We start from the raw sequence: 21,363 nt of genomic DNA on the forward strand, positions 1-21,363 counted from the left end.
CTTCCCTGTCGAGTCTGAATGCATGCGCCTAGATTGAGCTGCGCTGGTCAGATCAGCCTGGAACCCCCCCCCCAATCAATCCACCCATCCATTCCATCCAACAACAAAATCCCCCGACCTCGCATTCTGCCGTGACATCCTGTTATATTACCAAGTTACTCACTTCCTTGGTACCCTTTGCTGTGCATTTGATTTTCTCCCATTCCGGACAGGACTTCATCTTCGGTCCCAGCAGCAGCAAGTCCCTGCATCTTGGCGATCCTTTTTCTTATCGCTACCAGCGAAGCGACATCATCAGCAGCACAGGGAAGGTGGGGTATTGACGCGACCACGTGTAAGAGACAACACCAGCACGACGACTATTCGTGATACTACGCCGCGCCATCACGCATTATTCTCCGAGGCGCAGCATCCGTGTGAGAGTTGTTGCAAAGTCAAAAGGGACCCATTTGTCGTGGACACTATAAAACGCCCGTGAGGCAACGAGCCAAGCAAGATGGACGGCGTGCACCAACAACAGGGTAGATCGTCGCATGCGCCTGGACGACTAGGTCATGTCCTACCTCAACACCAGCAACGGCGTTTTGACGGTTCGTCTGCCCCTTGCCATGAAGTTATACATCTCACATCTGTATCAGCAGAATCCTGGATCGAGGTTTCATCACAGCCCTCGTCGTCATCCCTCTCCAGCATCGGCGACGAGATCGTGACCACTGGGTTGCAAGTAAACTCACAACACAGACGACGGCGGGCGCCAGCGTCGGCGCGGTCACTCCCGCAAGAGCGCACGGCCATGTATGTCGGCTCGAGCAGTCAGGAGGACAACGACTCGAGCGATACCGATGACGAGGACAGGCGACTCGCCAGCTCGGCGGAGAACATTGCATCGGCGCCCGAGGATGACGAAGCGGACGATTCATCGGGGGACGACGACGACGAGTCCGATGATGGCGACAACGCCACGGCCTTGGCTGGGCGCACAGCGGATCGACCGACCTTTCAGCCACAGCCCAATGCCTTCTCGCACCCTCCAAGCCACCCCCAGAGGAGCTACTCTACCAACGCCGCAACGTCGTCCCACCCGCACAGTGGCTTCACGAGGCCGTCCTTTTCGCAGCGCTCGCAGACGCGCGTGCATCGTGGACCGCAGTTCATGTCGCCGTCGTCGCGCGAGGACAATGAGGAGGCGTTGCGAGCGTCCCTGACGACCTTGCTGTCATGCGCGGCTGCGGCACGAGGATTACCAAAGCCCAAGGAAGAGGCAGAGGCCCAACGGATAGCGAGGAACGGCGTGGGACCGAGTAATCAGCTCATGGATCTGCGTCTCGTCCCTGAGTCTGAGTTAATGGGCGAGGGTGAGCCAGCGCTGCAGGCCGTGGGCGACTCGTCGCGTAGAAAGAGATCTTCGCCCGCGCGATCACCCTCGCGGAACAATGGGAGCTCGGGCAAGGTGAAGAGAAGCTCCTCGGCACGGGCCTCCAAGAAGAAGAAGACGGCCGTGGTCGAGGATGAGACGTTTGTGTCACCCACGCTACTTACCTGGGTGGTGAGCGCGGGTGTCGTGGTGCTCGTGTCCGTCGTGGGCTTTGGTGCAGGGTACGTGATTGGGAGGGAGGTTGGGCGTCAGGAGGGTCTCTCTGCTTCGGTGGGCGGCGTCAACGACACGGCATCGTGCGGTCGGGAGGCGATCCGGGGGTCCTCTGGAACCCTGCGACGATTCAAGTGGAGCAGCGTGGGGAAGAGTATTGTGGCCTGAGAAGCAGCTCGTATCTCATGATGACGCGAGAACTTGAGCCAGTCATGCCGGAGGGAGGACAGATACATACCACTTGTTGGGAAAGGAATGAATGGCTGATGAGGACAAAGATCACGTCGGCGGTAGAGGGCACATGGTTGGCGATTTCCCCAGCAAAGTTTCAGCTGCGACATTTGCATGGATAGGTGCGACTAGGTCTGGAGTTTATAGCATATCAGTCAAGCAACATTATTTATGGTAAAAGACGTGGCTTCAAACGTGTGCAACGAGAGGACAAAGCTGACTACCCTAGACAGGCAGGGACAAATGGTGTGGGCCCTTGAAATAAAAAGTTGACGTCGGCGGCCATGATGGAGGGGTTCACATTATTTGGTGGGGTTTGCGGGCGGCAACGACAATCTTTCTCGACAGCTCATTAGCACTAACGCAGCTGAATTCGGTGCGGGAGAATTCTCAACCGGCTCTTTTCACTTCACCATTCTCTGCATCCAATTCCTGGCTTGAGCAGCATATCATCATGTCGCAAAAGATCGCCATCGTCTCCGTCTTTGACAAGACGGGCCTGCTTGACCTGGCTAAGGGCCTCGTCGCGCAGAATGTTCGCATCTTGGCTTCGGGCGGCACATCTCGCATGATCCGCGAGTCTGGCTTCCCCGTCGAGTAATACCACACACCCTGTCCCACCATCCGCACTGAAAGACTGGCTAACGGGGGGGAAACATAAAGGGATGTCTCTGCCATCACCAAGGCCCCGGAGATGCTGGCGGGCCGCGTCAAGACCCTGCACCCCGCCGTCCACGCCGGCATCCTTGCCCGCAACCTCGCGTCCGACGAGAAGGACCTCGCCGAGCAGAATATCAACAAGGTGGACTATGTCATCTGCAACCTTTACCCCTTCAAGGACACCGTGGCCAAGCCCAACGTCAGCGTCCCCGAGGCTGTCGAGGAGATTGACATTGGTGGCGTGACCCTGATCCGTGCGGCCGCGAAGAACCACAAGCGCGTAACCATCCTCTCCGACCCCAACGACTACGCCGGCTTCCTGTCCGAGTTGGAAAAGGGCGAGATCACCGAGGAGAGCCGCAACCGCTACGCCCTCAAGGCATTCGAGCACACGGCAGACTACGACACGGCCATCTCCGACTACTTCCGCAGGGAGTATGCCTCCGGAGGTGACCAGTACATGGCCCTGCGTTACGGCGCGAACCCCCACCAAAAACCCGCCGCTGCGTACACCACCGAGGGCAAGCTGCCCTTCAAGGTCCTGGGGGGCTCCCCGGGCTACATCAATCTGCTCGATGCGCTGAATGCCTGGCCTCTGGTGAAGGAGCTCAAGCAGGCGCTCGGTCTCCCCGCCGCGGCCAGCTTCAAGCACGTCTCGCCCGCCGGTGCTGCCATTGGCACGCCCCTCAGCGAGGATGAGCGCAAGGTGTACTTCGTCAACGACATTGAGGGCATTGAGACGTCGGCTCTCGCCCAGGCCTACGCGCGCGCCCGTGGCGCCGACCGCATGAGCTCCTTTGGCGACATCATCGCCCTCTCTGACGTGGTCGACGTGCCCACCGCGAGCATCATCTCCAAGGAGGTCTCGGACGGTGTCATCGCCCCCGGCTACGAGGACGCCGCGCTGGAGATCCTGAGGAAGAAGAAGGGCGGCCGGTACCTGGTACTGCAGATCGACGAGGAGTACACCCCGGGCCCCACGGAGACCCGGACCGTTTACGGCATCAACCTCCAACAGCACCGCAACGACTACCTGATCGCGCCCAAGTCGTTCAAGACCATCATCACCCCCAAGGACGCGGGTGCTCTGTCCGAGTCGGCGGCCCGCGACCTGTCCGTCGCCACGATCACCCTAAAGTACACGCAGAGCAACTCGGTCTGCTACGCCGTCAACGGCCAGGTCGTCGGTCTCGGGGCCGGCCAGCAGAGCCGCATCCACTGCACCCGCCTGGCCGGCGACAAGGCTGACAACTGGTGGATGCGCTTCCACTCGCGGGTGCTGGGCATCAAGTGGAAGAAGGGTACCAAGCGCCCGGACAAGAGCAACGCTATTGATCTGCTCGTGAGCGGTCAGCTCCCCAAGGACGGCCCTGAGCGCGAGGCCTTTGAGGGTGTCTTTGAGGAGGTCCCCGCTGCCTTCACCGACGAGGAGCGCGAGGCTTGGATGAAGGAGCTCAAGGACGTGGCGGTGTCCAGCGATGCTTTCGTAAGTTTTTCCCTTGTTCCTGTCCAGCCACATTCTAACACGGGCAGTTCCCATTCATCGACAATGTCTTCCGCGCCGCCCGCTCGGGCGTCAAGTACATTGCCGCGCCGGGTGGCAGCCAGAACGACGCTGCCGTGTTTGAGACGGCGGAGAAGCTGGGCATCACTTTTGTGGAGCAGAACATCCGTCTCTTCCACCATTGAGTTTGCGAGCGTATGATTTTGGAGTTGGGTTCACCTGGGTATGGCGAACGAGGGAAGAAACGTCTGCGCCTGGGAAGAGGATATAGCGACGGGACGAGGCATTCCGTACGGATATAGAGTACGTGATTGAAGCTTGATAAGGATCAACGTCTATACTATGCCAGTCATGGGTTTCCCGCGTGGTTCAGTGACGGATTCTTGTTTGGCAACTCTAGTGTACAGTTCCCATGTGAATATGCTAAATGTTAGAGTACTTAGAGCGCGTATTCGTGCACTGTATGCGAATACGAATACGGTGGCCTCTCGCAATCAAGGCACCGAAATCCCGAGGCTGTGATTGGCAAAGACCTGCGATCCACGGCATTCGAGGGCCCGCACCGCCCTCTGCAGTGCAGTACAGTGCAGTGCCAGTCCCCTGTCGAACCAGAGCAATTTCCATCGAAAAAAGTATCGGACCATCTGCAAGGGTCCGACTCCAGTCTCCCCTTTCTTTCTTGGTCTACTCCGTATAACAAAACCACGAGTCCACGACGACCCTTTGACTCTGCAACGACGCATCCTCGCCCTCAACGACGACGACGCGCCAAACTTCACAATGGGGCTTTTACAAGATGTCGCCACGCATCCCGTGGCCCAACAGTTCCAGGCATTCGGCATGGCGACGCAGATTGCCCTGGTTCTTGGTGGGGTGATTGCGCTGTCCGTGGCTGTCCACATTGCGAAGCAGTTGCTCTTCAAGAACCCGAATGAGCCTCCCATGGTGTTTTCCATCTTCCCCTTCATCGGGAGCACTGTCACGTATGGCATGGACCCGCCCACATTCTTCAGAACCAACCGCGAGAAGGTATGCACTCCCCATCGGACCCCTGGCTGGCCATGCCCGACAGGCGCTGACGAGGCACGCGACAGCATGGCGACGTCTTCACCTTCATCCTGCTCGGCAAGAAGACGACGGTGGCCGTGGGTCCCGCCGGCAACGACTTCATCCTCAACGGAAAGCTCAAGGACGTCAACGCCGAGGAGGTCTACACCCCCCTGACCACCCCCGTCTTTGGTCGCGATGTGGTCTACGACTGCCCCAACGCCAAGCTCATGGAGCAGAAGAAGGTATGAGGAGACCCGCCTGGCACCCTTCGCACGCGCCCCCTGCTGACAGCATCCAGTTCATGAAGATCGCGCTCACCACCGAAGCCTTCCGCTCCTACGTGCCCATCATCTCGGGCGAGGTCAAGAACTACTTCAAGAAGAATGCTGCTTTCAAGGGCGAGTCGGGCATGGTCAACATCCCCAAGCACATGGCCGAGATCACCATATTCACCGCCTCGCACGCCCTGCAGGGCAAGAATGTGCGCGACCGCTTCGACGAATCCCTCGCCTCGCTGTACCACGATCTCGACATGGGCTTCAACCCCATCAACTTCATGCTGCACTGGGCCCCTCTCCCCTGGAACAGAAAGCGCGACCATGCGCAGCGCACCATTGCCAAGATCTACATGGACATTATCAAGGAGCGCCGCGCCAAGGGTGACGACGGCACCGAATTCGACATGATGAAGCACCTGATGAACTCGACCTACAAGGACGGCACCCCGGTGCCCGACCACGAGACGGCGCACATGCTCATCGCCCTGCTCATGGCTGGCCAGCACTCGTCCTCCTCCACCAGCTCTTGGATCATGCTGCGCCTGGCCCAGAACCCCGAGATCTGCGAAGAGCTGTACCAGGAGCAGGTCAAGAACCTCGGCGCCGACCTCCCCGACCTCACCTACGAGGACCTGGCCAAGCTCCCGCTCAACCAGCACGTCGTCAAGGAGACGCTGCGCCTCCACGCCCCCATCCACTCCATCCTCCGTGCCGTCAAGTCGCCCATGCCCGTCCCCGGCACCAACTATGTCATCCCGACGACGCACAGCCTGCTGTCCGCCCCCGGCGTCAGTGCCTCCGATCCCGCCTACTTCCCCAACCCCGAGGTGTGGGACTGCCACCGCTGGGAGGCCGACTCGCCCAACGCCCCGACGATTGTGCGCAACGACGCCAGCGTCGAGGTCGAGGAGAAGATTGACTATGGCTACGGTGCCGTCAGCAAGGGCGCCGCGTCACCCTACCTGCCCTTTGGCGCCGGCCGCCACCGCTGCATCGGCGAGCAGTTTGCCAACCTCCAGCTCCAGACCATCATCGCCGAGACGGTGCGTCTGTTTAAGCTGAGCAACGTTGACCGCAGCCGGAACCTGGTCGGCACCGACTACCAGTCGCTCTTCTCGAGGCCGCTGGAGCCGGCCTTCATCCGCTGGGAGCGCCGGGATTGATTCAGCTGGGGATGACGAGAATGAGAAAATTCTGTATATAACGCACTCGGGAGCTCGGCGCACATCATATTAGAGGCGCTACGAGGATGATGCCGTATAGATGATCATAATGCTTAATGCTCAGTTCTACCATACGTACTGAATAGATGTGCACGCTCATGGAGGAGCCTCGGCTTTTAGGGAGGGTCGGGTAGCTAGGCCACAAGGTGCTAAGTTTAGCAACTAGCTAGAGGCATGCGAGAGTCTTATCCCCTTTCGGACACCCATCCCAACCTCGCTCGTGTCTCACTCAGTCGACATGAACCCAAAAGCGACATTATGACGATATCGATCATGTCGTCTTGCACATGATGACAGAGAGACTACTCCTACTCCTGAGAGACGTGCTTATCACGCCACGGGTGGGACACATCAAGCGGTATATATGTACAACGGAGACAGCCGGAGCAAATCCAGCTCCCGTAAAGCAGAGCTCACTGAATCTGTCATCCTCCGTTCCGCAAACATTTCAAAAAGCCATCGATCATAGACCGCCATGACCGAACACTTTGGCCCGCTGGTCCGCCTCTGGGGCATCCAGCCCTCCCTGCTCCCGAGCACCACAGCCTCGTCCTCTGAGCTCATGCCGTTCCTCACGTCGATCATCAACGAGGCGTTGCCCTTTATCGACGACGTGGCGTCCACCAAGCAGAACCCATACACTTCATCGTGGACGTCCAAGGGCCATAGGACATTTGGCGCGGCGGCCTCGCCCGTCTATCTGTACTCGCGGGACGTCTCCACCGCCGCGCTGCAGGCGATTCTGCGGGACTACCACGTCCCCGAGCTACAGGAGGCTGTCTCGCTGGGCAAGTTGCACCCGGAGAGCTGGTTTCTGCGGAGGAGTGTGCACGAGAACGCGGCGAAGCGCGGCACGGCCCGGTGGGACGAATGGGTCAAGTGCTTCAAGGTCGCCCACGCAGAGGCGGAGAAGGCGTTCACGCCCACCGTCGTGAGCACGCGCGTGATCCGGGAGTGGGACTGTCAGGGCGTGCAGGTCGAGCGTGACGGCGACATGTGGGGGGATTGGACGCTGAAGATGGAGGAGTCGGCGCACAAGCTCCCGTCGCCCCTGGCGAAGCGCGTGTTCCCCGTGCTGCAGGCGACGACGTCCCTCGTGGGCGGGGACCATCGGGAGTTTCTGGTGGTCCAGATCAACGCGGGCGACGTCGTGGATCACGTCGACGTGAGCCGCGAGTACAAGGCGGACGGCGCGGCCGTGCGGGCCAAGTACACGAGCATCGAGCGGGTGCGAGAGACGGACGAGGGGATCGAATGGATCATGGGCACGGCGTCGGATGCGGAGGGCTTCCTCCCCGTGTGGCTGCAGAAGATGGCGATGCCAAAGGAGGTGGCCAAGGACGTGGGCATGTTCCTCTCGTGGATTGATACCCAGCGAAACGGCGCGTCTGAGGGGGCACCTCCGAGCGGCGGTCTGAGGTCCACGGGCGGTACCGTGCCCGGGATATGATGATTGATAGGTGTCTGGCCGAGATGGAAGACTTGCTGCAGTGAATGTCACCTTGGACAGTCCTGTCTGCTAGCGGTCAGATGGCCGCTTCAACCGTTACTTTGGTGGTATCCATGGTCTGTCGCTCCTTCCCCCTCACGGTACAGCTTGAAATGGCCCCCTGACAATGGGGAAAGAGCATGGCACTGCGTACAGGTCTACGGCAGGTACTCAGTCTAATACGACTTCCCTGGTACGGGGGTACCTGTAATTGATGTGCAGTGTCCTGTCACTTGCATCGCTGTCCATCGTCCTCTACTCGTCCCCATCATCGACTGGACCACTGTAGCTCTCTCACTTCGTCCCATTCCCGGCCAGCAATCTATACGGACTCTCGCGACGCCGGCACCCTGTTTAAGCAGAGCATCCCGTACAATGCCCGATAAATCCGTCGTTGATGGCCCTTCAGGTCAGGGCCAGAATCAGACTGCCAGTGACCCAACCACGCCCACTGCCACTGCCACTGCCACCCAGACACAGGCAACCGAGCCTCCGCGAGATCTTAACCTCGTCGCGCGCGCAGACGCATTGGCCAAGCTCACTCTTGAGCTCAACATCCGCCGTCTTGCCCTTCAGAATGCCGACATCCTCACACACGTCCGCCAGCTCATCGACGCCACGGCCGACAATACAGCGTTCCGAGATAAATTTGAGAGCCGCATGGCCGCCCTGTTCAAGGAGATCAGCGCCGTGGACGAGCAGGTGAAGAAGCTGGCCACGGGCCAGAGGAACAATGGTGTCACGCTGGAGGACCTGCAGAAGATGACGGACACGTACGTCAAGGACTTTGAGGGGGAGATGAGCGCCATCCGTGTGATCATGGAGGACATGCACGGACGAGCCGAGTATCTGCCCTCCAAGGAGACGGTCGAGAAGGAGCTGCGGGAGTTTGGGTACCTGACGCAGCACAACCCGCAAGCCGAGCAGGAGCCGTCCCCGACGGGTGCCAACGAGTCCCGACGGGTGCTCCGGCGGAAGAGTCCCCGACTCTCGGTCCGGTCCGGGGACAGTGGCCAAGCGGAGAGGCGGCTGGAGGAGGCGATTGCGTCGACGAAGCGCTGGAACCACGACCACAAGAACACGGCCCTCAAGGAGCACTTTTTCCTCGCCAAGTACCTCCGTCAGCAGGCGAAGCGGGACAAGCACTTTGCGGTGCACCTGCAGAAGATCCTGAGGAAGAGGATCGAGGGTCGCCTGGGCGCGCGGAGCAAGTCGCAGCCGAGCACCCTCGAGGAGGCGTGCGAGGGCGGTGTCTGGGAGGACGTCAAGGACACGATCCAGGAGATGGCGGGCGAGCAGCGGGGGTGGATGATCAGATACCTGGAGAAGTATCAGGGCTGAGCACACATCCTTGTTGTTGACGGTATTCTCTGCAGATGGACAAGGGCATGATGTGGACTGGTTTGGTGACATTGGCCGGCGCACTTGAACATACTAGTAATTTCAAGGGCCTCAATTTGCTTTCTAAAGAATGTTCAATAATTCTCCCGTCACTCAAGCCCGACCAACGCCCAAAAAAATGCGCCCTTGTGTGTTCCCCAACGCCTTGTGCAATGCAATCCAGAGTGTCTCCCGGGTATCAAGTAAAACAACCACCCACCTACTTACTCATCCGCCTCCATGCCGATGGACGACATTTTGAGCTCAATCTCGGACTTGAGCTGGCCAATCTGCTTCTGCAGCCTCTGCCGGAGGATGGCGTTCGTCTGCTTCTCCAAGTCGGCCTGCTTGGCCGCCAGCTGCTTGTTCATGTCGGCGATGATGTCCTTGACGCCCTCGAGCTCGTCCCGCTCGGCGCGCTCATCATCGTCCATATCATCATCGTCATCGTCGTCGTCGTCGTCGTCATCGGCGTCCTCTTCAGACTCGCCATCCTCGATGGACTGCTGCACGGCATGGGGGCCCATGGCACTGCCGGGCGTGTCGATCTGGGTGGCCGGCATCGGGGTGATGCCCTCGGCCCCCGTGGCGGGCGTGTCGGCCGCGAGGTCCTCATTGGCAAAGGCCGCTTCGAGGTCGGCCTCGAGATCGCCATTGTCGTCCTCGTCGCCGCCAAAGACACCGCCCATGGGCTGGTTGAAGTAGCCCATGGAGTCGTCGACCTCGCCCTCGGCGTCCATGTCCTCATCCTCGTCCTCGTCGCCCGAGGCGAGATCGTCGACGTCGACGTACTCGTACGAGATCTTCTTGGCCTTGGCGTCCTCGGCCATGAGGCGGCTGACGTAGGCCTCCTTGTCCTCAATCTGCTCGCGCGACACCATCTTGGCGAAGCGGCGGTGGACGCAGTCGTGCATGGGCGGCGTCAGGCCATGGGGCCACTTGAACTTTTGCTCGGTCACGAGGGCGGGGAGCGCGCACGTCCGGGCCTCCTCCTCGTTGGCGACGGCGGCGTAGACGTAGATCATCTGGCAAATGTCGGCCGACTTGAGAAAGTTCTTGCGATCCCAGCTCTTCATGGCCTCGGTGATGGTCGGCAGGTCGACCAGGACGGCGGCGTACGGCTGGCCCTTGACCGTGATCATGGCCCGACGCGTCTCCTCCTCAAAGAACTTCATCTGGATGTCGGCGCCGCCGCTGGCGCGGGGGATGCCCATCTTGCCGTTCTCCATGCACCACCGGATGTAGTCGCAGTGCTCGCCGGGCAGCATGCGGAGGACAATCTGCTCTTCAATGTGGGGGTCGAGCTCGCGGTCGCTCGCCTCGGAGTCGTAGCCATCGCCTGGTGGTCGAGGGGGCGCACGCCCTCTGGGCCTGACGACGAGCTGTGTCGGTCCCCCGCGTGGCGTGCTCTTGGGCGTGTGTCGTATCTTGATCTTCGTGCTGGCGTGGTGGGCCATGGGGGCGTCGTCATCATCGTCGTCGTCGTCGTCGTCGTCGTCGTCGTCGTCGTCGTTGTGGGGTCGCTTCTTGCTATCCACGAGCTTCTGCGTCGGCTTGGGTTGCCGGCCCGCCTTGGTCTTGGCTGGAGGCGGAGGCGGAGGCGGAGGGAGATCGGGCTGCGCGGCGGGGGCAGCGACAGCGGCGGGCGTGGGAGGTTGAGAGGAGGTGACCTTGAGCTTGACCTTGCGGGTGCCGTCGCCAGAGGGTGTTGCGACGGCGGGTGTCGAGGCTGCTGGGTCGGTGACAAAGGAGCCGGAGCGCGAGACGTTGAGCTTCAGGCGCGGCTTGGCGGGCGCGCCTTGCGAGGGATCCGACATGGCGCTGGCTTTACAGATTAGAGAGTGGGTGGGTGATGATGGATGTGGAGGATGGAAGGAAGCGAGAAGCGAGTTGAAGCTTCCGAGTGTCACGGAAGACGCGCTTCATGGACCCACTTACTTATCCATCCCTCCATTCACCCATCCATGATGCTGCCAGCGTCGGGCGTCCATGAGAATACAAAGTATACAATACCTACCAGGTAGATACGAATAGTCTCGACACGAGTTCTCACATTGTTCCGTAGGCGATCATCTTTTACTTCCGAAGAGCTTCAAGGTGGCAAGTATGCGAAATATCAGCATGGTATTGATATATCCTGCCGGCCCATGCATGGCTCGCCCAACTCCGCCGTATGGCAGACGCAGATCACCCAAAACGCCAAGACAAGCCCAAGAGGAACCCCAAACGCTATAAATGCTCACGAGAAAATGCAAAAGAGTGTCACCTTTCCAAGAACAGTCCCCTCACCAGTCAATGCCCATCCATCCGTAGGTCCCGTCGACATTCACCCATCCCGCGCCGCCCACGCCCTTGTCCCACTCCATCATCACGCCCAGCAGCCGGCAGCCCATGGCACTCACCGCGCAGACGACGCCGTCGCTCGCACCCGCCAGCACGGCCAGGTCCATCATGTACGCGCGCCCAATCAGGCTGCGCAGCTGAATCGTCTGCGCCGACGGCGGCGCCAGGAGGCGGGCCTCCTCGTTGACCGCGCCCCCCACGTCGACGCCCTCGGGTGCGTTGGCCGCGTTGTTCTTGCGGCTCACGCCCAGGTTCCAGAACATGGGCGCGTAGAACCCGCCCTCCCAGCCAAAGGCCTCGTCGATGAACCGGTGGAGGAACCGCGGTTCCTGCTTGGGCTCCCCGGCCTGCTGCTGGATGGCGTCCTTGGACGCCAGCCGGATCCGCTCCTGCGACAGCACGGCCGCGCTGAAGTCCGACTCGAGGTGCACCATGGGGTCGTCCGAGGCGAGCAGGAGGATCGGCTCGTTGCGTCGCCAGTGCGCCTCGGTCTGGTACCGCGCCGCGTCGGCGTGGGCCGCGGCCATCTGCCGCGCGCTCGCGTGGAAAACCTCGGCGGGGATGTACGTCTCGCTGTACTGGTACTCGAGCGGGTGGCGGTCGCCCCGCCGGACGTGCAGGCCGATGATGGGCGCGTCGGGCGCCGTGATGCCCTTTTGCGAGCGGACCTTGAGCTCGCGGATCCGCTTGGTCACGTACTTGGCGTCGTCCGCCGTGAGCTTGAAGAGGTCCTGGTAGCCCTCCCTCGCCAGCTTCCAGAGATCCTGGACCTTGTCCTCGCTGCCGGCCCTGCGATGGTGCTTGGCGAGCAGGGAGGGGAACATGTCCTTGGCCGTCGAGCCCGAGACGACCAGGTGCCGCGCGTGGAACGGGCAGGGCACAATGTGATGGCGTGGCGGGGGGCGGCAGTCTGGCAGCGGAGGGGCCTCAAAGACCTCTGTCCAGTCTCCGTACGCCCACCGCGAGTCGTCGATGAAGAAGGCCCGTCCTTGCTCCTTGGCCAGGCCGTAAAATGTCCACAGCATCATGAGGTTGTTGCCCATGCCGGCGTCGGTGCTCTCCAGGACGTAGGTCATGGAGGACTCGCACACCGGCCGCCCAGCCACGTTCCTGTGCGTGAGACCGACGAAATGCCCCTTTTGCTTCCTGGGCTCCACGTGCTTCGGCCCGTGGTCCAGCAGACCCAGCTTCTCTGCCTTGGAGACGTCGACGTAGTACTTGTCCTCGGTGTCGTAGACTTGGGAAAAGGTGTCCGCTGTGGCGGTAATGTCCCGCGTCCGCGCGGCGACTTCACGACACTGCCCCGTCATGGACGCATACTCCTCCGTCGACAGGGGAAAGTCGTAGTCTGGCGGTATGGACACGGTCCACTTTGACCTGCCTCGTGTGTCGCGGAGCACAATGGGCGTGGGGAAGTCGGGCAACGCATCCTGCCCGACCATTTCGTATTCCTGCTGCTCAAAGTAGGGCCACATGGCCTGCTGGATGCCCTCTTGGTGCCTCACACACATGCTGACAACGTAGGTCATGGCCCCCAGCAGGGTCGCCAGGAGGCCCCATCGAAAGACACGGCTGGGTCTCGACTTGAGCAGGAGGTCGCTGCCCGTCCGCTTCGGCTTCTGGGGGATCAGCGAAGGGAGACTGGGCGACGGGGGTGGCGAGAAGAGGAGATGGTTGAAGTTGAAGCGAGAGGTCGTGGCGGACAGAGGGCCTTTTTCCTGCGCGTTGTACGACTTGGCGCGGCGGAGGTTGATGCGGGATGGCGGCACCACCAGCCTGTGGTTCGAGTCGTTGAGATCGAGGCGAGGAGGCATGATTGTTGTGGCCTTGTGATGAGAGCTGTTTCTTGGTCGGAATTTGTTGAGAGGTGCTGAGGTGGAAGCTTCAGAATATGGCGCCAGGCCAGTGGTCGTATGAAAAGAATTTGTCGTCAATAGCAAAGTTCCGTTCCCAGTCGAATAGTAGACGCTCGATCAATGTCCAGAGTAGGAGGTCGGACGCATGTGAATATGATGGTCTCCAGGGTTTTGGTTCAGCACAGCTTTGTGAACAGAGCAGCCCCGGATAAAACAGGCAGAAGGAACGGAAGAGAAGTGAATTGTGCACAGATGGAAATGAAGCCTGGGGCTTGGGGGAAAAAACAGAAAAGGGAGGAGGCCAAGGGGGAAAAAAAAAGATTGCCTCTCGATATCGCAGCCCTCGGGCTAGGGACAGTGCCAAGGTCAAGGTGGTGCTTGTTTGCTTGCTTGCTTGCTGCTCATCGGAAACACGCGCCAGGGATCACCACTCTCCATCGATCAATCCCTTCTGACTCGCCCAGTCACCCCGCATGTCTCTGGTCAGCAGCAAAAGAGTCCAGTGCTTGTTTCAGCAGGTGGGCAAGACGCAACACCGAGCAGCAGCAGCGAGTGGTGATGCCACAGACGGACGCGGTGTCCAGCCAACAAGAGGTAAGTAGAACGATTGAACTGGAGGAGTGAATAATGCAACTGCCAGAGGGACAATACATTACTTCCCGTGTAAACAAAAGCCGAGGCAGAAAGACGACTCGCCACAAAAAGGTCCAATGTCCATCGTTATATTGTCCCTGACAAGATCAGAGCCATGAAACCCCTCGAAGCGGGTTAGCCGGCCCAGAGGCTGGGCCCGGAGCGCTAGAATCGAGGGGAGATCCGCGCGCGCGACTGGTCAGAGCATAAAACCGGCAGGTACCTTGGCGCTTATTCAGGCACAAAAGATACATCGCGCCCTAGATCCCGGCGACTGGAGCCCCCCGAGCGCCGGCTGTTTCACCACGGATTGGCGACGCCTCTCCCGTCCAATCATCCGCTAGCTTCACGTCTTGTCCTGCCCCTTTTTCATCGTCTCCCCAAGGGTCCTCGAAACGCGCAAAGCCCGAGACTCGACAGTCTGGCTCGCAAGCCAAGTCCAAATTACACGTAGTCCACCATTGACGGGGACTTGTCTCGTGCGTCACTGACTTCCCGGCTACGGTATGGAGATCGACATACATTGTTTGCCTGGCCCCGGCTCGGCCTTTTGGTCCGCACAGACACGACACGAGGCATGATGTAATTGATGGGTTCATGGCGAATGTAGAGGTACTCGAGTGTTGCCGAGTGTCAATTACTCGTGCAGTGCTTACGTAGAAGCAACGCTTTCATGCGTGCCTTGCCTCGCGAGGTCCAGGTCTCTCTCATTGGACTGGTGATAAGCCTGCCTCCTCGCATGATGCTCACGGATGACACGGGACATGGAGACGAAGCCTCAAGTTAGCTAGTTTTCCGTAGTAGACCACAGCCGGTGTTGCTGGGCGCAAACAATACTCATAGTCAATTAATCCCACATCCGGCATCGCTTCGTCAACCAACCACCCACCCCAGGCACTTCTGATCCGAGCAACGCAAACACAACCATGCAGGGCCTCGAGGCAAACAGCAAGCTCATCCAAGCCCACGCACGTACCCGTTTCGCAAACAAGTCGAGGCCCTCGAACGGGAAGAAAGAAGAAAAGGTAAACACAAGAATGCTAACGACACCGGGTATAAACGCAAAGCAGCACCTACAAAGTGGGCGAGCAGCCCGTCCAGAAAAGCAACCGTAACGCCCGTCTGCTTGCTTGCTTTCACTTGGCAGCATAGCGGCTCCAATGCTCTCTCTCTCCAGTGCCCCGTCATCAGTGGTCCGCAGGCACTGGTGTTCGACTCCTGTCGCCCATCGGCGTCGGCGTCTGTCGCAGGGGCTCGACATCCTGAAAGGGCTCCGCCAGGTTGCTCATCCGCTGGCTCGTCGGCAGACGGACGCTGCCCCTGTTGCCCTTGACAATGTATCCCCCCTCCACTCGGTCTTGGATCATCTCGTCAAGCATCGACGTCACTTCGTCCACGCTCTTCCTCGGCCGTCGCTCCCCTTGCGTCGGCGATCCATGCACGTCAATGGCGAGATCCTCCGACGGTCGTGGTACATCAAGAGACTGCCGTCCCGACTTGATCGAGTGCACCGGCGACCGCATCTCCGTCCTGCTCTCGGCCGTGTCACGGGACCGGGCCGCGCTGCGCAGCGCCGTCAACATACGGTCCTTGTCGTCGAGCCTGGCACGGAGATCCGCAATCTCCACGTCCTTCTCCTTGAGCGCTGCCGAGACGCTGTGGTCCTCCCCAACCATGATGCCCTTGTTGGATGCTCCGATGCCAATGGAGGCCCTCGACGAACTGGCGCGCCTAGCTTGCAACAGCCGTTTCTCCAGCGTCGCAATGTACCGGTTCTTGTCGAGCAGATCGGCTTGCAGGGCTTGGTTCTGCGCAGCCAGTGATGCCGTCCCATCCGCAAAGTCGCCCACGCTGTCGTCTTCCGTGTCCACAGGCTGTTCGCCGTCGGCGCCGGGGAGTTGCGGCCCACCGTTGCTAGAACGACGGCCAATCGTCGAGGACGCAGAGGTCATGGATGCCGTCCGTTCGAGGAAGGGCCTGCTTCCCACAGAGGTCGCCACCGAGGACCGCATGGACCCGGTCAAGGAGATTTGCGAGAACCTGGCGTGCTGGCCGAGCGAGCTTATGGAGCCGTTGACCCCGACCGACTTGGAGCTGAGGATCAGACGGTTGAGGTGGTCGATCCTTTCTTTGAGCGCCGTCCTCGCGAGCTGCATCTCCAGGAGCTGCTCCTCGTGGCGTTCTGCCATCTGCGACTCCTTGGCCTTCTCGTCCTCGCGTTCTCTCGCACTGTCTTCCTCTTCGCTGCCCGCCTCTTCCTTCTTCTCCTCATCCTCCCCCTCCTTCCCCTTCTTCTTTTTCTTCTTCTTCGCCTGCGACTCGAGCTGCTGCCTCAGCTCGACAATCTCCAACCGATAGCGCTCTAGGAGGACGCGCGCACCGCCCTCGCCGCCAGCACCGAGGGACTCCTCCGCCTTCTTCGCATGGCTGATGATGTTATTCTTGGCCCTGGATGCAAACTTTAGAGTGCTCAGCGTCTCCGTCGTGTGGCTGTTGACGGTGGCCGCGGTGCCTTGCGAGCCGACCTGGATCGTACAGAGGATACTGATCAACGAGCCGCCGGACAGGGCCCCTTGGAGCAGTCGGGTTAGCTTGCTGTCGCGGTACGGCAAATGACTGCCGCCATCCTTGTCCCCTCCCCCTTTGCCCTCCTTTTCCTTGGACAGCGAGAGTTTCGAGATGACCGTGCCGAGCGTCAGCAAGCTCTTGTTGATGTGGGCACCTTCTTGCCGTCGCTCCTTGGATTCGGCAGCCTTTTCCGAACCGGCCAAATCGATCAGACTCAACGTCGAGACACGCACGCCGCCGGGCAACAGTCCGGAACGCTTGCTGCCGCCGCCGCCCCCGTTTTCTGCGCTGGCAGCGCCGGCCGGTGTCCGTTCACGGCTTTCCACGACGATCTGCACCACAGCGTGACTGCGCGAACTCCTCGCGTTGAATTGTGTGCTGGCTGTCCGTCGCGCTTGATCTCCACGTGCAATCACGCGGAGGAGCTGCGTCGGACTTTGGACAATCTCTTCTTTCAGAGGTGTAGCGTAAACGCCCCGTTTGCTGTCCTCTCGCAGCTTGATCTCCTCCGCCTGGGATCCGCCCCCGACACCGTTGCCGGTGGGCATGCTGAGAAGGTCGTGGATCTTCTCGTTGTAGATTTCCAAGTAGCTGACGCGGAGGAGGAATTCGCGGGAGGGCGTTTCGCGGATGTAGGAGAAGATGTCGGTGATGGCGAGAGGGATCACGCCAGGCGACGAGGCGGTTCCCTGCATCGAGAACGTCTTGCCAGTGCCCGTCATTCCATACGCGAAGACTGTGCCATGATACCCCTCCATGACCCTTCGTACAAGTCGCTTAGCGATGTGGTCGTACACTCGCGAATTGTTGTCATGTGTTGTGAATACGTTATCTGTGAGGTGTCAGAGTTGGTTCCATGGAATCATTGTGGACAAGGATGCCTACTTACCATAGTAGTGGTTTCCGCCCTCCTTCCCGTTGTACGCAATGAGCGATCGGCGTCCGTCCACCATCCACTCGCCCTCTGGGTTGCCGTCGCCGCTGGCGGTCGGTCGCACACGTACACTGACGAGCACATTGCCTTTGCCATCGGGCTTCGATATGCGCTTCTCGGCTGTTGCGTCGGGCCGCGAAGGGCCATCTGCTGGGTCGTCATACGTTGTCGCGGATGTCGAGTACGAGTCTTGCGCTGAAGAACTCCTACTCTGTGTTTCCGAGCCAACACTGACCAGCCCATCTGACATGCGCAAGCTGGTGATGGCCTTGCCCTCCCCGCTGCCATTCAAAAAGCTCGGCGTGCCCGAGTTGAAGCTGTGGTTCAGGCCTTCCTTGGACGACTTGGACTTTCGCGCTGTTCGGGGAGGTTTTTCGGTGCCCAGCGGACTTGGGGGAACATTCCCATTTCCTCCCCTAGGGGGTTGCGGGAAGGAGTTGATGCTGACTGTTTTTCGGACTGTTCTGGGGGTTGTTGGGTTCAGTTGTGTCGAGGTAGATTTCGGCACCTGAGGTAGGCCTGACAGAGGCGAGGGACTGGGTGGAGGAGGCAGATGCGAAGTCGAAGGAGCCCGCAAGCCGCTTGGTGTGCCAGGGGCCGATCTCGAGCTCGGTGTTGGGATATTGCCGGTGCTCTTGCGAGACTTGCTCCTGGGTAGAGCTGGGAGGGCCATGTTCGGAGGCCCATTGGACGGTCGTGAGGGTCTGGGGAGCGTCGTTGCCATGTCGTGCATCACTTCGGTGGTACGGCGTCGTATCACCCTTGGAATTCCGCGCGAATTCTCGTCAAGTGGGAGGCATCTGATGTACGTCTCGCGGAGGTTGTGGTCCAGTTCGTTCGAATCGTCGAATATTTCAAGAGGGCAGGCGCAACGGTAAAGCAAAAGAGTGACGCAAGAACTTTTGCTTGAAGGGAGCCTCCTGGTAATGTCTTCTGGTGGATGTTGTCAGATGGAGGGAGCGCCAAAAGGTCACGGCCAATGGTGTCTCGGATCTGAGGGCGAGCGGACCGGAAGCACGTACCAAAAAGTGAGAGGGTTGTTCAGCGGTAACTGGAGCGCGAACAAGACTTCACAGTTGAACCCCTTGGGGGAACAATGAGGGATATGGGAGAACAGCGAACGACGGGCAAAAGCCCCTTTGAGACGTCGATGGGAGATCTTCAGCCTAGTTAGTACCTGAGCTAGGCACTAATAGCGGCTGGCGTCGTTGCCCTAGTATTCTCCTTTGGCTAGGCGATCAAAGAAACACGCTAAAGATGTGCATTGGGAGGATGGCGTGGTCGTCGCAGTTGCCGTAGTTTCGCTCAGTTTTTCTTGGTGTCTCGTGATGGTATCTGACACCAACAGGACCGGACTGTGTAGTGTCGTCGACGTGGTGAACAGGTCAGAAGAAATCAAAGGAATGTGGGATCTTTCGCGTCGTAACCCGGCGTTGACTTGTCGCAGGCTGCAGGCTGGGAGTTTAGAGACAGACAGCCAAGGCAGGAGGGGGCGGATTGACGTTTGTTCAGGTTCCGTACATGTAGGAGAGTGGCTATTGACCCCGTAGCGCGATCGGAATAAGGGTTTTGCGAATTGTGATACTGAACGAACGCGTGAGACACTCCGATTATCGACTGTTGCTCGACAAGGAGGCGATCGAGGGACAAGACGAAGAGGAAATTTGCCGACGTGTCCGGGGTATGAGAAGTTAGGAACCTCAATCACCACCACATAAACAGCATCGGATTGACAGATGGACATGAAGTGGATTGGAAGCAGATGGGCGATATGGACGCTGGAGTGCTGGACTCCAGTCATCACCGTTGCGCCACTGCGCCAGGGGCCGGGCCAGGCCAGGAACGGTGGGGTGTATCGACATGACCTAAGGACGTTGACCCTTACAATAAGGAAACGGCGCTGTAATTACCGTAATTACAGTGTGCAGCCAAGATTAAAATCGTCTCTGATTGGCTGCTTTCCTTGCGAGACTGGAAGGGCCCAGTGCGACTACTCCACGATGCTGTTCGTTACTCCGTTAGTGCCTGGCCATCGGCCCTTGATGATAATCGGGTGACGATGGCCGGAAGACAACAGCGAGCAGTCGCAAAAACAGCCTAGTTTTACGGGGGCCTCGCGAGGATACTGGAAATTGATGGTACCAGGCTTTCAAAAACCACACGTACGTATTCGTGTGAAGACATAAGCCAGGCCAGCTGCACGCAAAATGAGCATGTGCGACCAACAGCAGTGGCGTGCCCATCAGTTGGGCCAATACTGTGGTATTAGGCACCCAACCCCTGGAGCAGCAGTGGAGCTGGGGAAAGAACCCCCACTGCGCCTGGCGAGCTGAGCCTTCGCGTCCAGTCCTCATCTAAGACATCTACCGAGTGCTTCTTCTGAACGTCCATCTCATCGGCAGCTGTGCTTTTTTTTTTTTTTTGGCTGTGCCATAGTCGAGTCGTTGTATTGTTGTTGTTGTTGTTGTTGAATGTGAGTGCTAACCTGGGCACTCAAAGGTGAGATGCTGGCTCCCAAGGCAATCAATCGCGCGGCCTCCACCTCAAATTCTCAATCAACAGTACTCTCTGCCGGGGTTGAAAACCATTACCCCTGGTGCCAGGACACGGGCTCACACCTCAGATTGCAATCTTTGAGCTAGGGGTTCCCCTATCCATACATAATGGTCGATGGCGCTCAGTTCGAGCAACCTGCCGCCACGCTTTGCCTCTGTTTGTCGGTTGATGGAGTGGGGGGGGGTTCGTTCCTGTTTGCCAACGCCAGCTGACTTGCGCAGAGTTCAAGGCTCGCTGGTGGTATGTCGTCGCCCTGGGCTCTGAGCTCCTTGACAGCGTCAGCCGATTCGAGGACACAAAAAATGAGCGCCGAGGGCCCTTGATCAACGATTTCAGGGGCCGCCCTGATCGCGGCAGACATTGACGCTAGTCATCTCCTTCACAGGTTACAACTGGACCTCGGTGCTCCATGCTATATGCCCGAAGCCAACGCTGTCACACATTTCACATCTACCTGGATCCAATGGCTTTGCGCTGCACACCGCCCTCGTCTTGTGGCGGGTTGGTCAGCATTAACATCGCTCCTGCAGAGTCCGCCGCCATTGACTTATCAGGTATCCGTAGACTGCACCGAACACTTGCCCACTGCTACCGTGTGATGTGAAGGCATCAATAACAACTCACGAGTCACAGAATGTACAATGCCTTATGCGAGCGTGGGAATATGCAGATGACGGCAGGCTGCATAAATGCGGATGCTCCCATACCATCTCCAATTTTCTCGCCTCCATTTCTCACCTTTCCTGATGTGGTTTGCGAGCATGACAACTGTGATGGTATGTAACGAGCACTTTAATGAGTGTTACAATCATTGCCTTCCTTCACAATGCCACAAATGACCATTCGTATCAGGATTTGGACCGTGAAGAACCGGTTTCTACCGTACCAAGTCCTCCTGCAGACGCATGAACGACACGTCTTACTAGACCTATAGTGAGGACGACGCACCGTGAGCATTCGACTCCTCAGGACTCCTCTGACCGGAAGTTCTCATAACCGTCACACTGAGGCAGTGGACAGTCTCGCGCCGAGACTAATAGGTACACAACCTCATGCTCGTCTCAGGCGGG

At 59.2% G+C, this 21,363-nt stretch overlaps 8 protein-coding genes across 8 annotated transcripts; 5 read left to right on the top strand and 3 right to left on the bottom strand.

Moving 5' to 3' along the window:
* Positions 1–554: 554 nt before the first annotated feature.
* Positions 555–1,756, top strand: J7T54_005967 (uncharacterized protein; the record flags this gene model as incomplete). The annotated part of the gene is made up of 2 exons (XM_051510838.1): positions 555–590; positions 668–1,756. The coding sequence occupies 2 exons, from the start codon at positions 555–557 to the stop codon at positions 1,754–1,756; spliced, it is 1,125 nt and encodes a 374-aa protein (XP_051366489.1).
* Positions 1,757–2,273: 517 nt separating this feature from the next.
* J7T54_005968 (Bifunctional purine biosynthesis protein-like protein) lies at positions 2,274–4,168 on the top strand (the record flags this gene model as incomplete). Its single annotated transcript, XM_051510849.1, has 3 exons — positions 2,274–2,416; positions 2,483–3,965; positions 4,013–4,168. 3 exons carry the CDS (start codon positions 2,274–2,276, stop codon positions 4,166–4,168), a joined length of 1,782 nt encoding a protein of 593 aa, XP_051366490.1.
* A 595-nt stretch (positions 4,169–4,763) lies between these two features.
* J7T54_005969 (Eburicol 14-alpha-demethylase-like protein) lies at positions 4,764–6,474 on the top strand (the record flags this gene model as incomplete). Its single annotated transcript, XM_051510860.1, has 3 exons — positions 4,764–5,012; positions 5,078–5,275; positions 5,332–6,474. The coding sequence occupies 3 exons, from the start codon at positions 4,764–4,766 to the stop codon at positions 6,472–6,474; spliced, it is 1,590 nt and encodes a 529-aa protein (XP_051366491.1).
* Positions 6,475–7,009: 535 nt separating this feature from the next.
* On the top strand, positions 7,010–7,984 carry J7T54_005970 (uncharacterized protein; the record flags this gene model as incomplete). The annotated part of the gene is made up of 1 exon (XM_051510871.1): positions 7,010–7,984. One exon carries the CDS (start codon positions 7,010–7,012, stop codon positions 7,982–7,984), a length of 975 nt encoding a protein of 324 aa, XP_051366492.1.
* A 414-nt stretch (positions 7,985–8,398) lies between these two features.
* On the top strand, positions 8,399–9,364 carry J7T54_005971 (uncharacterized protein; the record flags this gene model as incomplete). Its single annotated transcript, XM_051510882.1, has 1 exon — positions 8,399–9,364. One exon carries the CDS (start codon positions 8,399–8,401, stop codon positions 9,362–9,364), a length of 966 nt encoding a protein of 321 aa, XP_051366493.1.
* Positions 9,365–9,627: 263 nt separating this feature from the next.
* J7T54_005972 (uncharacterized protein) lies at positions 9,628–11,220 on the bottom strand (the record flags this gene model as incomplete). The annotated part of the gene is made up of 1 exon (XM_051510893.1): positions 9,628–11,220. One exon carries the CDS (start codon positions 11,218–11,220, stop codon positions 9,628–9,630), a length of 1,593 nt encoding a protein of 530 aa, XP_051366494.1.
* Positions 11,221–11,688: 468 nt separating this feature from the next.
* J7T54_005973 (uncharacterized protein) lies at positions 11,689–13,560 on the bottom strand (the record flags this gene model as incomplete). The annotated part of the gene is made up of 1 exon (XM_051510904.1): positions 11,689–13,560. One exon carries the CDS (start codon positions 13,558–13,560, stop codon positions 11,689–11,691), a length of 1,872 nt encoding a protein of 623 aa, XP_051366495.1.
* Positions 13,561–15,422: 1,862 nt separating this feature from the next.
* J7T54_005974 (Kinesin-related protein-like protein) lies at positions 15,423–18,461 on the bottom strand (the record flags this gene model as incomplete). The annotated part of the gene is made up of 2 exons (XM_051510915.1): positions 15,423–17,635; positions 17,693–18,461. 2 exons carry the CDS (start codon positions 18,459–18,461, stop codon positions 15,423–15,425), a joined length of 2,982 nt encoding a protein of 993 aa, XP_051366496.1.
* Between the last annotated feature and the right edge of the window lie 2,902 nt (positions 18,462–21,363).

The sequence above is a fragment of the Emericellopsis cladophorae genome (genome assembly GCF_022114955.1).
Source record: "Emericellopsis cladophorae strain MUM 19.33 chromosome Unknown NODE_1_length_1489480_cov_119_871856, whole genome shotgun sequence".
NCBI classification, from domain to species: Eukaryota; Fungi; Ascomycota; class Sordariomycetes; order Hypocreales; family Bionectriaceae; genus Emericellopsis; species Emericellopsis cladophorae.